This window comes from Canis lupus, chromosome 11 (genome assembly GCF_011100685.1).
Source record: "Canis lupus familiaris isolate Mischka breed German Shepherd chromosome 11, alternate assembly UU_Cfam_GSD_1.0, whole genome shotgun sequence".
NCBI classification, from domain to species: Eukaryota; Metazoa; Chordata; class Mammalia; order Carnivora; family Canidae; genus Canis; species Canis lupus.
In genome coordinates, this window is record NC_049232.1 from 67,970,572 (window position 1) to 67,985,057 (window position 14,486).

At 37.6% G+C, this 14,486-nt stretch overlaps 1 protein-coding gene across 6 annotated transcripts in view; it reads right to left on the reverse strand.

Moving 5' to 3' along the window:
- FKBP15 (FKBP prolyl isomerase family member 15) overlaps positions 1–14,486 on the reverse strand; it is a 56,119-nt gene that overhangs the window by 26,234 nt on the left and 15,399 nt on the right. For 5 of the 6 annotated variants that reach the window (XM_038553136.1, XM_038553135.1, XM_038553134.1 and 2 more), the window contains 9 exons: positions 13,915–13,999; positions 13,375–13,444; positions 11,403–11,477; positions 10,976–11,074; positions 8,792–8,941; positions 7,888–7,956; positions 6,346–6,492; positions 2,933–3,075; positions 2,174–2,231 (listed from right to left, as the gene is read on the reverse strand). In XM_038553136.1, coding sequence (XP_038409064.1) covers positions 2,174–2,231; positions 2,933–3,075; positions 6,346–6,492; positions 7,888–7,956; positions 8,792–8,941; positions 10,976–11,074; positions 11,403–11,477; positions 13,375–13,444; positions 13,915–13,999 — 896 coding nt within the window. Of the gene's footprint in view, positions 1–2,173; positions 2,232–2,932; positions 3,076–6,345; positions 6,493–7,887; positions 7,957–8,791; positions 8,942–10,975; positions 11,075–11,402; positions 11,478–13,374; positions 13,445–13,914; positions 14,000–14,486 lie in introns of those variants that run through there. The other variant, XM_038553139.1, reaches the window with a different exon arrangement.

A 14,486-nucleotide genomic window follows, 5' to 3' on the forward strand; every position in this document is an offset into this window, starting at 1 on the left:
AGTCTGCTAAAAGAGTCTTTCCCTCTACCCCTCCCCACACCTGCATAAGCATGTGCTCTCTCTCTCTTAAATAAATCTTAAAAAAAAAAATAGAGATGATCATAACTTCTATTTTTGAATTATTTTTAAGCTAAATGTAAGACATTAAGCTTGTTTACAGGGATGGACAGTACTTTATGTATGTAATTTGTAAATAGATACATACACTAGGAATGTGTGCTCATTTTTTCTTGACTGACTGGAAGCACATAATCAAAGAAAGCTGGGTTCATCAAAAGAGGACTAACTATATAAACCATACCACACAATGGCATACTGCAATCTAGAGATAAAAAAGAAAGAAGCAGTTTTCTATATACTAACATGGAAAGATGCTGTTAAATATACCGTAATATGTAGAAAGCATGGTAGGTAATATATATACTACGTTATTTTTTTTTGAAAAGGTGAAGAAATAAAATATACATTCCTATCTGCTTTCATCTGCATTAAGAAACTGAAAGGATATATTATAAAACTAATAAAGGCAGTTACCTAAAAGGAGAGTGAGATGGGATGGCGTACACAGGGATAGGCATAGGAGCGAGCCCTTTCAATGTCGACTTTGTTATATTGTTTTGATAACTGTACCAGATGAATGTAATTACCTATTCAAAATAAAAAATAGGGGCAGCCCCAGTGGCTCAGCAGTTTAGCGCCGCCTTTAGCCCAGGGTGTGACCCTGGAAACCCAGGATCAAATCCCATGTCGGGTTCCCAGCATGGAGCCTGCTTCTCCCTCTGCCTGTGTCTCTGCTCCCCTCCCCCCCCCTTGTGTTGTGTCTCTCATGAATAAATAAATAAAATCCTTAATAAATAAATAAATAATAAAAACAATGTAAAAAAAATGGTGAGTTTGCTTCAACTAAAAAAAAAAAAACTGCAAAAAGACAAAAAATTTTAAAAATGGAGACCACTAGTCTGCTGGAAGTGACTGAAGCTTAGAAATAGGTGACAAAAGTAACTCTGTTTAGAAAGTATCATAAATCCAATACTAAATGATTTTCATGACTGTTCACAGATCTGAGGTTATACTTTTTACATTTTAATTCTTTGGTTTAATCTTCTGGGTTTCAGAGATTAATTTTTCCACATACCAGATCAATTACTTGCTTAATAATTCCTGCTTTGGGCTGAATATAAACAAGTAAACTAGGGCTGGAGAGAAAGTAATCACCAATTTCACTCCATGCAATTATCCTGTTTCCCAACAGGATAGGTAGGTGAAGGCCACAGGGCTTTCATCTCACGATCATGCAGCAAACTCAAATGCCTTCCTGGACCAGGCAGAGCAGCAGCAAAGTACAGTGTACATGCTCCCAATGGCATTCAAATCCAAATCTTCTTCTTGTCTTACAGTTAGGGAAACACAGAGGCTCAGTAACCAGCTCAAAGTTAACTAGTTGGTGAATTAGTGCAGAACTGATCTAAGAGAATGAAAGTGTGAAGGTATGTAGTGTTAGCATGATAATAAAAAGAGCTAATGTTAATTGAGCTCTTACAGTATGCCAGACACTATACTAGAATCTCCACACACATTACTTCATTCAAACATCATAAGTATCTCTTACGTGTAAAAATCTTCTTGCTTAATGAAGTCATACTTTATGTAGGCTCTGATTTTTTTTTTAATTTTATTTATTTATTCATGAGAGACAGAGAGAGAGAGAGAGAAAGAGAGAGAGAGGCAGAAACACAGGAAGAGGGAGAAGCAGGCTCCATGCAGGGAGCCTGACATGGGACTGATTCTGGGTCTCCAGGATCACACCCTGGGCTGAAGGCGGCGCTAAACCGCTGAGCCACCCGCGATGCCCAGTAGACTGATTACAGTGCTTTGTGAACATATCACAAGAACCTCATAAAAGGGGTTGTGGGAATTATTTATTTCCATTTTAATCATAAAGAAGCAGAGGATCAAAAAAGTTACATAAGTTTCTCAAGGCTGCAAGTTTACAAGAATAAAGATTTGAACCCAGGTTTGCCCACGTAGAAGCCACCTAATTTATGCTAACTCCCAAGTAAGGGGAAATTAATAAAGTAGCTGTGGTTTTTTCGGTCTCTAACCTACCCTACCCCTAGGCACACAAAACCTTTTCAGCAGACAGGGGGTGAGGGAGACAGACTTGTATACTCACTGTATTTACTGTAAGCTGTTCACTGAGGGAATTAGATTTGACACGAAGGGCTGGTTCCCTGAAACCAAGTAAGACATAGGCTGAGGTAAAAAAAGAAAATCCCAAATCTATAATCTTAAGTCCCAAATATACTGGATAAACAAATTGTTTTGAAAACGTTTGCCAATTCAATGGGTATGAAACAGAATTTTTTTTTAATTTTTTTTTTTTTAATTTTTATTTACTTATGATAGTCAGAGAGAGAGAGAGAGAGAGAGGCAGAGACATAGGCAGAGGGAGAAGCAGGCTCCATGTACTGGGAACCTGATGTGGGATTCGATCCCGGGTCTCCAGGATCGTGCCCTGGGCCAAAGGCAGGCGACAAACCGCTGCACCATCCAGGGATCCCATGAAACAGAATTTTAATCATTCTTCAGTCTGCATTAGTCTCTGAAAGCTGGTGAAAATGAATGATTTTCCATTTAAATCCTTATTTTTACATGTTTTCCCTTAGATATATATTTTATGGTTATGCCTTTTACCCAATTTCTTCCAGAGTTCAGCAGGTATTCATAAACATCCAAGTTAGTGCTTTTAAAGACTATGAATGTTAATCCTCTGTCAGAAAAATCTTGATGCTAGTATTTTCCCCATTTTTCTCATCTCCTTTTTTTTCCCCATTTAAAATTATTTTAGTTTTCAACTATCCTGATTTCTGAACCCCTCTAAGGATCATTTTCATGGACAATGAAAGAGCATGATACAACACCAGGATCTTACCCTGATTTGAAAGGCACCGATGTGGGTGGTGATACAACAGGGTCAGTAGAGAGGCCGTCAGCACCTGGTATGGGAGAAGGGGCCGCAGAATCCCGGGAACTAACGCTGTGCCCATCAGAACCAGAATCTCTGGCAAACTTGACCTAGGGAGCAATCAACCACAATTCAAACAAGCTATAAAAAAGGCACCCTGCCCTCCTCTCCACCCTCCTTTCTTTTACTTATTCTTCACAAGTCATCACCTGTTCCCTTGTAGCAAATCAAAAAATGTCAATAAGCCAATAATAATAATAATAATCACTCGCAATCCAACCACTACACAACATGGCTAGAATTGGAGACGTAGTATTTCACATTTATGTCTGTGTATGTTTGTATATTTTTTATAAAAAAGAGACAATATTATTTTGTGAACTACTTTGCTTATTACTCAGTTACATATTTCTATGTTACTAAATTATTAATCTACAACATCATTTGTAACCACTGAGCCTTATTTCTAAACTTCAAGGGTCATGCCCATACCTGCCATTAATCTACAGGAAAGTCTCTAAAAGATTTTGGGAATGTAAGTCTTAAATACTTATGCTGCTACAAAATATATTTCACCAATTCCTAGTTGTTAGACATCCAGTTTATTCCCAGTTTTGTCACAACACAAACAATTCCTCTGTGTATAACTTTCTATCTATCCTCTTGCACATAATCATGTCTAAAGTATAAATTCCCAGAAATTAAATAGTTGAGAGAAAAAGTATGTTAACTTTTTAAGACTTTTGGTATATACCACTAAATTTCACACCACAAAGGGTGAGCTACTCTATATTCCACAGGTAGTATGTAGTGTTCTCTTGACACTCATCACACTGGGTGTCACTCTGTAGCCGCCTGGCATGTCAATTTGTAAACAATAGGCAAGGGGCACCTGGGCGCCTCAGTAGGTTAAGCATCTGCCTTTGACTCGGGTCATGATCCCAGGGTGCTGGGACCCAGCTCCTGTCTAGCATGGAGCCTGCTTATCCCTCTCTCTCTGTCCTTCCCTCCTGCTTGTACTCTCTTAAGTGAAGACTCTATCTCTCAAAAAAAAAAAAAAAAAAAAAAAAAAAACGAACAAAGCAAAACAAAACTTAAACAGCCAAACTACGGAAACAGCCCTAGTGTCCAACAACTGATGAATGGATAAAGAAAATGTGGTGCATGTATCATATGGAATATTAGTCATAAAAAAGAATGAAATCTTGCAATGACATGGATGGAGCTTATTATACTAAGCAAAATAAGTCAGAGAAAGACAAATACCATATGATTTCACTCATATGTGGAATTTAAGAAACAAAACAGATGAACATAGGGGAAGGGAAGAAAAAAGAGGGAAGCAAGCCATGAGACTCTTAACTGTGGAGGACTGAAGGTTGATGGAGGGAGGTGGGTGGGGGAATTAAGAAGGGCACTTGTTGGGCAGCCCGGGTGGCTCAGCGGTTTAGCACCGCCTTCAGCCCAGGCTGTGATCCTGGAGTCCCAGCATCGAGTCCCACTTCGGGCTCCCTGCATAGAGCCTGCTTCTCCCTCTGCCTGCGTCTCTGCCTCTCTCTCTGTGTCTCTCATGAATAAATGAATAAAATCTTAAAAAAAAAAAAAAAAAAAGAAGAAGGGTACCTGTTATGGTGAGAATTGAGTGTTACATGTTGAGCCCACGTTGGGCTCCCTGCGTGGAACCTGCTTCTCTGTGTCTCTCATGAATGAATAAATAAATTTTTTTTAAAAAAGCATAAAATTAAAAAAAAAATTCTACACCTGACACTAATATTACACTGTATGTTGACTAACCGGAATTTTTTAAAATATTTTATTTATTTATTCATGAGAGACACAGAGAGAGAGAGAAGAGAGAGAGAGAGAGGCAGAGACACAGGCAGAGGGAGAAGCAGGCTCCATGCAGGGAGCCTGATGTGGGACTTGATCCTGGGTCTCCAGGATCACGCCCTGGGCTAAAGGCGGCGCTAAACTGCTGAGCCACCCGGGCTGCCCACTAACCAGAATTTAAATAAAAACTTGGAAGAAAAAAAATAAGCATGTCAACTTATAATTCATTGATTATTAGTAAAATAGAGTATTTTTTCCTTAGGGTTACAAAATGCCAGTCTTGGTGGATTCAAAGTGGTTTGTTATCTAAGATGAACCATGACTTCCTCAAACTCAATGAAAAATTGAGACAGGATACAAAAGCTGTGAAAAACGTAGCTAAAAGCATATGAGTAAAAGAAGGGTGGCACGACACAGCAGAGATAAGGGTGTTCAATTAGGAAAGAGGCATTGAGAAGAAAACAGTGTCATTGGCTGCAGCAGGAATAATAGCCACAATGAAGAGGACTATAATGTTTATTTTATGTATTGTATTTCATGGTTTATAGTCACAAACACTATCACATTTTGACCTAAAAAACACAGTGTAAAGCAAACAAGGTCTTTTTTATTTGGAGGGAGGTATTAACTTATTTAACCATAATTTGTTACAAATTTTATTATAGAAAATTATATATATATCCTTGATAAGACTTTTTAATGGAAAATAAGGGGAAAATGTAAAAAAGATAAAGTTTATGAACTCCATTTCCAATCTCCAGAGAAAGTCACTTTTAATCATTTCTTCTAACACTTTCAGAAATTTTCTATGAACATGTGGGCATATATATGTATAAATATATATGCACATATGTATAATTGCATAAATATACTTACATATTTATATATAAGTATTTTTGTATGTTTATATGTATTTGTGTACACACACACACACACACACACACAAGACCATACTATCTGTACTGACTTGCAACTTGCTTTTTCATTTAACAATAGATTTTGGAAAAAAAAAAAAAAAAAAAAAAAAAAAACAATAGATTTTGGATATTCTATAAGAACTGCATAAAAATCCACTCTGTGAAAGACCACAACTTAACCAGTTGCTTAATGATGGATATTTAAGTTGTTTCCAGTTTTTACTATTATAAATAATGTGGCAAAGGGAGGAAACTATGTATCTCTATCTATGTACAGATATCTTTGCATACTTGTATTAATATAGTGATGTGATAAATTTACAGCCATGGAATTACTAAGGCAAAAGGCATGTGTATTGGGTAGGAATCACTATTTTATAGAGTCAATAAAAAGCTTAGTGTAGAGAAGTGATTTGTTCAGTCACCACCTCTTCTAGACTCTGAATAGAGCTCCAGGAAGAACAAACACCTTAGTCTTTAGATTCCAAAGCCATTGACTGCCCTTTCCAACTATACCATTGCTATTAAAAAAAAAAAAAAAAAGTATTTGAATTTGTTTTTCAAACATATTTATTAATTTTATTTAATGGCAGAAAGGACTCATGAAACACAAAACAACACAATTTCACTCACCCGCCTAATCTCCACCTCATACACCAGAATTGAGTCCGGTGATGGAGTCCATCCTATTACCCCTTCAGAGCCAGTAGCACAGGCTGGAGGGATGACAAGCAATCGCTTCCCTCCTTTTTTCATGCCCAGCATCCCATCCTCCCAAGCCTTTGGGAATCAGAGAAGAGGAAAAGTTCATCAAGACATTAGCCTTCTCATTAGACAAAATGAAGTCCCAGATACTAGGCTCCTCTCCTCCATACTTTCAGGTTTGAACCTCTCAAGAGATATCAAATTCAACTATAATCCACCCCCCCTGGTTATAAGAATATTTAGAATACTGCTTCTATTCATTTGTAAAAGTCAGCATATCCAGGGCTGGATAAAATATGCTTATCGTAGATGATGAGAGAAATTGGAGGATAGTACAATGGTATTATAAAAGAAATAAAAGCTACCATTCGGGGCGCCTGAGTGGCTCAGTCGGTTAAGCAGCTGCCTTCGGCTCAGGTCATGATCTCAGGGTCCCAGGATCGAGCCAGTCAGGCTCCCTGTTCAGCGAGGAGTCTGCTTCTCCTTCTCCCTCTGCCCCTCCCTCCTCTCATGCACGCGTGTGTGTGCGCGTGCTCTCTCTCTAAATAAATAAATCAAATCTTAAAAAAAAACAGCTACCATTCATTAAACACATTTTCCAAGTACTCTGGTAAGTCTTTACTTGCATTACATTGTTTAACCCCTAAAATAATTTCATAAGGTTAGGAGCATTATCCTCATTGTACAGATAAAAAAACTGAGGCTTAGGGAGGTGAAGTAACTAACACAAGATCAGATGGTTAGTAAATTGTTAAGCCAAGATGCAACATTAGATCTATCTTTATTTTTATTTTTATTTTTGTTTTGTTTTGTTTTGTTTTTCTTAGATCTATCTTTAAAGGTCATGCTTAATTCCTATGATCTACAGGGAAAAGTCTCCAAAAGAGCCCGGGGAAAGGAGGGATAAACAAAGCTATGAAGAAAACCTTTCTTTTGCCAGTGAGTGCTTCACAGAGCATACTTCCTGACACAAAGATACCCTATATGTGTAAAATACTCTTTATTTCATAAAACACTTGCACAGCTGGGACAAAAAGGCACATAAAGCCAAGTCCACAGATTCCAATCCCAGTGTTCCTCTTGCTACCTGGTAGTTGCTTCCCACAATGACTGGGAAGTGCTGATTCAAAGCATCTCAGACAATTAAGAATCATCCATTATGATACAATTCTAAAAGAAATAGTTCCATCTCTTCCCCTATTAGGCTACAGGAAGGATTTAATAATTGCCTCAGTCACGATGAAAAAGAAAGGGTAGAGATCAAACAAATGTCCCCATCTTCAATATATTCTCATAGATAAAAACTTCCCAACCAATCTCCCAGATAATGTAACACATTTTTCTCTTCCTACTTTTTAACCAAGCCTTTTCAGACTCAGAAAATATACTCAGGTTAGAAATTTTAATTTAATCTAAATTAAGCCCATTGCAACTGATAAAGCCACATAAGAAACACAGTTAAGCTTGTACCTTGATGACTCTTCCTGATCCTAATTTCAGGCGAAGCAGCTTATCTTTGTTAGCAGTAGAGTCCAAAACCTACAGTTTGATCAAAGTAAATGAGATCAGCCAATTTCAAAAATAATAACCATGTGTTGGTCAATACAGATTAGCACAGTATTCCTGTTATGTCAAATACACTGAGGGGGTAAAAGTTCTTAAAAGACCTAAAAAATGAGGGCAGCCTGGGTGGCTCAGCAGTTGAGCATCTGCCTTCAACCTAGGGTGTGATCCTGGAGACCTGGGATCGAGTCCCATGTCGAGTTCCCTGCATGGAGCCTGCTTCTTCCTCTGCCTGTGTCTCTGCCTCTCTCTCTCTCTCTCTCTCTCTCTCTTCTCTCTCTCTCTGTGTCTCTCATGAATAAATAAAATCTTAAAAAAAAAAAAAAAGAAGACCTAAAAAGAAGGTCACATCATGGCTCACATTAAGGCTAAGTTGGCTAAGCTCTTTCTGTATCATACTGCTTTCGTAAGCTTAAGGATATTAAAACACAAGTCCACTCTATTTATAATATCTACTATACAAAAAAAAAAAAAAAAAAAGAAACAACTGTAAGTTCTAAAATGAAGTTTTAAGACTTAATCCTATAAGAATAAAGTCAAGTTTAAAACTGATACAAAAGGGCAAGACATACACATGAAAAATTACCAGAAATGATACTTAGGAAATTAGTTTTCATTCTAAATAGGAGACAAAGTAGCAATGAGCAGATTTAATAAGCATTTCATGACTATGCCTCAAAAGCAGTCAAAGCAGAGTTCCTGAAAGATTTCTATTTGCCAATGACAGCAATTCACAGTAATAATATTTTATATATGAATAGCCCTCATGCCATTTCAATTACAAATGAACCTGCAGGCTACATTTCCTTACCTGGCCCAGGACATGGTTCTGAAAGAGCCAGCTGGTATAGGCCACTTCCAAAGAATCTCCGACTTCTACAGCAGGGCCCTCCGCTACAATGAGGTCCTGGGAGAGCACTGCATCTAGGGAGGGGGTGCTGTTGCACTTGGCAATGCACACCTGCAAGATGAAATCAAAGCAGCACAAACTTAGTTTAAGCTCAGTAAATATTCAGTCCATTTATTGCTAATGCTCTTTTCCAAACAGTGGTATCCACTAACAAAACTGATTACATGTTCAGAAGTAAACTATTCCAAAGTTAGTAATCTTGCCAGGAATCAAAGTGCCTAAGAGTAAGGCTTTGGAGTCAGACTGTCTGGGTACAGACCTGGGTACTGCCACTTATTAACTTGTGGCCTCAGCCAAATAACTTAACTTCTGTGAACCTTATTTCATAAAGGTATTTTGTAAAATGGAGATAAAAACTCTGCATATTTCCTGGGGTAATTATGAAGATTGAGCTAATACAAAGAGTCCTTGGCACTGTGCCTGGTAAATAACAGTAAGTACACAATAACTATTAGCTTCCATTATTATAAGGATTTTACCGTTTCAGTGTCTGGGAACCTGTGAAAGCAAGGAAAGCTTCTAAAATGATTTCAGAAAGTATTTCTAAAGACAATAAACTAGAAAAAAGGTCCTCGGCAAAACCATGCTGCATTCCCAGATTTGCATGTCTATCACCTACAGATTTAGTCATATCATCTCAGTACAAATATTTGACAAAAGAGCCAAATACATCTTCATAAATACTTCATGGTCAATTATTTAACATGGTCTACATTAGAAGTTTGTTACTCATTTTCTTAAAAGGTTTCATTATCGCAATCAAATAAATGCTACCTAAAACAATGAGAAGTTATTACCAAACAAATAAGACAAAAAAAAAAAAAGATAATTCTATATGTTGGCAAAGATAAAGTAAGAGAACAGATATGAATGTCAAACAGTACTATCTCTATGAAAAACTACGCCAAACTGCCTACAAAACCAAGAAATATATGGACTCTTGGACCCAATCCTTCACTTCTAGAAATCTAGCCTGAGGAAATAATCAGAAGGTGGGGGGGAAAGGACACAGATTTATACACAACAATGCTTACTACAGTACTGATGGGGAACACAGGGCTAACTGAGGACAAAGCACAGGCTGACACCCCATAAATGAACCCCCCTCCAGGGTAGGATATGTGACATTCCTCAGAAAGTTTCCAACTATCTTAATGTTAATGCCTTTCTAGAGGGAAAAACAATCTTTAGGTTGATGATGACAGGTCGTTCAGTATCTTGTAGGTCTTCTTTAGCATATGAAAATCGTTTTGAAACCTCCCTTTTCCTTATTTTCTCCCAAGTCTGCAGGTATATAATTAATCAGCCACCCTTCTCAAGCCTGGGGCAGCAGTTCTTCCTGCCCACGGGTTCTGTCCTCCTGATTTAATAAAACCACTATTTTGCACCAAAGACATCTCAAGAATTCTTTCTTGGTTGTTCGCTCTGGATCTCACCCCAACAGACCTCACCTATATTCCAAAACTACATCAGTATCATTTATTTCAAACTGAAAACAGTCTTAATGTCTAAAAGTAAGGGAATGGTTAAATAAATTAAGGAACACTCAGACTATGCAGCTTTCAAAAATGTTTCTAAATAATTTTTCACGAAGTGGGGAAAAGCACATTATACATTGATAAAAAATATAGCGAGATATTGAACTCTTAAAGGAGTATATCTACTTATGTACATTACACATAGGAAAAAAATAGTGGTTACTTTGGGCAGGAAGATTTCAAGTGATTTTTTTTTTAATTCTTTCCTAAATTTTCTACAAGCATCATTTAACTTTGTAAAAATTCTTTTAAAACACTATTTTTAAAAGATAGTTTTATTTATTCCTTAAGATAATTTATGAAGTGGAAAATGTTTTAAAAAGTTTGCATGACTTTTTTTCTCTTAAAGTCTCATTTTCAAGCAATTTCAATAAGGATTCCTATTATTTCCCTGAAATACAATAAGCTCAAGTGACAATTGAGTGGGTTTTTAATGCTTGTCACTAACAAAACACAGGTGGTTATGAATTTTCCATATAGTTTCCTAAAATCAAGGGAAATGCAGGCTAGTGTTTGGCCTCTCACAGGAAGAATAAAATGGTATTACCTGTTTATTGAACTCCACTGCAGCCTTTTCAGACTCAAACATGATGGACCAGTTTTGTCTCTGGTCATCATAAAAGGTACTATAGTTGTTGGGCCGAACCTGGGGAAAGGAGAAATATTGGGATAATTCAATGACAGGCGGCACAGTACATAAATCTGACTGCCTAAACTTGTAGATAAGGGTCTTGACTCAGGTGGACCCAGAGAGAGATAGGGAACTTCTTCCCTCCCATCTCCACCAACCACCATTGGTCCACTTCCTAGAAGGCAGCCAAGAGACCTTTTCAAGAGGCTCTGTTAAGATATCCACTGTGATGTCCAGGGGCTGAAGCAGTAGATCTTACTGCCACCAGGTACACACAGACCGATCGATTTCTCCTATAAACCCATCCCAAAGGAGCTAACGAATACAACATGGGAAATCTTACCATTAGCTCAAAGTTCAGATGAATCCTGGCAACAGTAACTGACTGTTGTTGACTGATATAAAGAAGAATCCTATACTGTACTCAAATAAAGGTGGGCCAAAAAAAAAAAAAAAAAAGAAAGAAAGAAAAAAGAAGTTAAAAGGAAATACAAAACCAGCAATAAGATGTCAGGGATTGTGCTTCAAAGACGCATATAACTCAAAACTCACTTGATCTCTTAAAGCTTAAGATTTTAAATTATATCTCCTCACTAACCATTCTAATTTCTTCTCATCTTGGCCTTACTTACTCTTTTCTGTAATTAGTAATGTCTTTATTTTGTTGGTATTTTCACTGGTATGAAGGATGACAAGAGATCTACAATTGGCCAACACATACGTGAAAAGATACTTGGTGCTGGGCAGTCCTGGCGGCTTAGTGGTTTAGCGCCGCCTTCAGCCCAGCCCAGGACCTCACCCTGGAGACCTGGGATTGAGTCCCAGGTCAGGCTTCCTGCATGGAGCCTGCTTCTCCCTCTGCCTGTGTCTCTGCCTCTTTCTCTCTCTCTGTGTCTCTCATGAATAAATAAATAAAATCTTTAAAAAAAAAAAAGAAAGAAAGAAAAGATACTTGGTGTCATTAGTCATTAGGGAAATGTACACTAGAAGCAAAAAAAGTACCACTTCACACTGATTAGAATGGCCATTCTTTTTTTTTTTTCAGCTCAGGTCCTGGGATCGAGCCCCAAGTCAGGCTCCCTGCTCAGTGAGGAGTCTGCTTTTCCCTCTGCCCTTCCCCACTGCTCGTTCCCTCTTTCTCTCTCTCTTTCTCACAAATAATCATGAATGGCTAGTATATGACAAAATCAGCGACAACTAGACATTAGCTCTGGATGGGAGAAATGAAAGATTTAATGGGCATAGCAACCAACTACAATGTATGGACCTTATCAGACCCGATTAAAACAAACTGTAGAAAATAAGTAAAGAAAAAAAAAGAGAAAGAGAGAGAGAGAGAGAGACTACCAGGTAAATCTGAACACTAGCCGGTAGTGAGTGAGATCAAAAAATTATTGTGGAGTTTTTTTAGGTGATAACTGCATAATGGTTACGTTAGAAAAAAAAAATCCTTGGGATATATACTAAAATATTTACAGCTAAAACTGAATGCTGGAGATATAGTCAAAATAATCTAAGCAAAAGGAGACTGGAATTAAAATGAAGTAAGATTAATAATTCTTAGAGTCTAGAAATGGGTTTCTGGGGGTTCATTATTCTAATCCCACAATTTTTATATGTGTTTCCAAATTTCTACAGGTAAGTTATTTGTTTTTAAAACAAATGAATGTTGTCTATTACCTTAGTTACCCTGAACAGGTTATCTTATCTATGTCTCAAGAGTGTCTTAGGAATGTGGCTCTTAGTTCACTGGGCCTTTGAAATTCCATAATTTCTCATGCTTCTCTCGACAATGTTTAAAACATTCTGGAGCAGAATTTGAAACTAGACACACCACATATGGAAATCAAATCTCAGGGCTTCTAGCCACATTTGTTTTTGACCAAACCAATAGTGTGCTGTGTGATCCACTGCCTATCCCATTGTCAAACTTTCAAAGGATAAACACTGGGTCATTGATCCAGGCATAAAGACAGAAAAGCTCTAAGTAGAACACTAAGTGTTTTTCACTACCTAGCAGATGGATGTCATGGGTAAATGGTTTACTCTAAAACTCTCCAACTTCCACAAAGGTCAAACTTAAAAGATCTTGCATGGTTGGATTTGTTTCAATGCACAATAATCAGCAAGATGTGACTATAAATGTTACTATTTACCTCATATTAAAAATTCACATTCAAAAAAAAATTTTTCACATTCAACACAATCATCCTAATCCTCTAACACATGAGACACTGGGTGAGTCCAGGTAAAAACAAGCTCATCAGTATGATCTGGGACACCTGAATGTACACAAGACATGGGGGCATTCTCACCTCTCTGGCTGTGTGATTCCCCAGGACTGCAGCACCAAACTTGCCCTGCTTTACATATTGACCATTCATGCTACAGAAGCAAGAAAAATAATAGGTATTAATACTTTCTTAAACTAAGTAGAACCAGCTTCTATTTGCCACACAGAAGGTAGAGAATCTAGTCATCCAGCCTCAAGAAAAGGAAAGAGGTGAGTTTATAATTTAAAGCTCTTATGCAACTTCTTTACTCTCTAAATATCTATTCATAATATCTCAGTGCAGTGGCTTTCTTTGAGCTCTTAAAAAGGCAGTTGTTGAGGCTATAAGCACTTCCTAGACACGGCTTAAAATACTAGACAAGATGGCTTTTCAAAGTTTTATGGGGAGAGTTCTCTAACTGAAATGTTAAAAATCATTACTGATCCTCTGGCTATGGAAGGACTGGGCAGCCTAACTGTGTAGCTCATTTTGCCACGAATAGAGGCTTATTGAGAAAAGACAGGAGCTTAACCTGGTATCCCCCACCCCACCCTCAAAAAGCATTCCTTCTCAGCTACTTACTATCGATAGGCATGAACTGCTGTCGCAACCAAGACAGTGGAGGTGCCTGTCGTAGAGGGTGCTGCTTTTGCTGTCGCCTGATTTCCTGAAGATGAAGAAGAAAACAAAGATGTCATTCGTGTCTTTCCTAAAACTGATTTTTAACCACTAAAGCAGCTTCAAAATTCTATCTTATAGTTAAGTGGTACAATGTTTTTATGGCTGTTATCCTTATCTGATCCACAGAACAACCCTCTGACCTCATCTGGGGATGAGGAAGCTGAGGCTCGAAGCACCTGAGTACCTGACATGATGATGGCAGGGAGCCTAGAACTAGATTCCAGGATTCCTATTCCTCTCCATACAAGTCTTGGGGCTGGACCAGAGGCACTGCCCAGAAAGTGAGGTCATATTCCATCTACTTTCTTTTCTTTTTCTATTATTTTGCCAGCTATAATATAAATAAGATTACTTCTCCTTCCCTTATTTCGGACTGGAAAATTAATCATGATATTCATATTGCATTCACTACTTCACTTTTCTTTTCTTTTCTTTTTTTAAGATTTTATTTATTCATGAGAGACACACAGAGA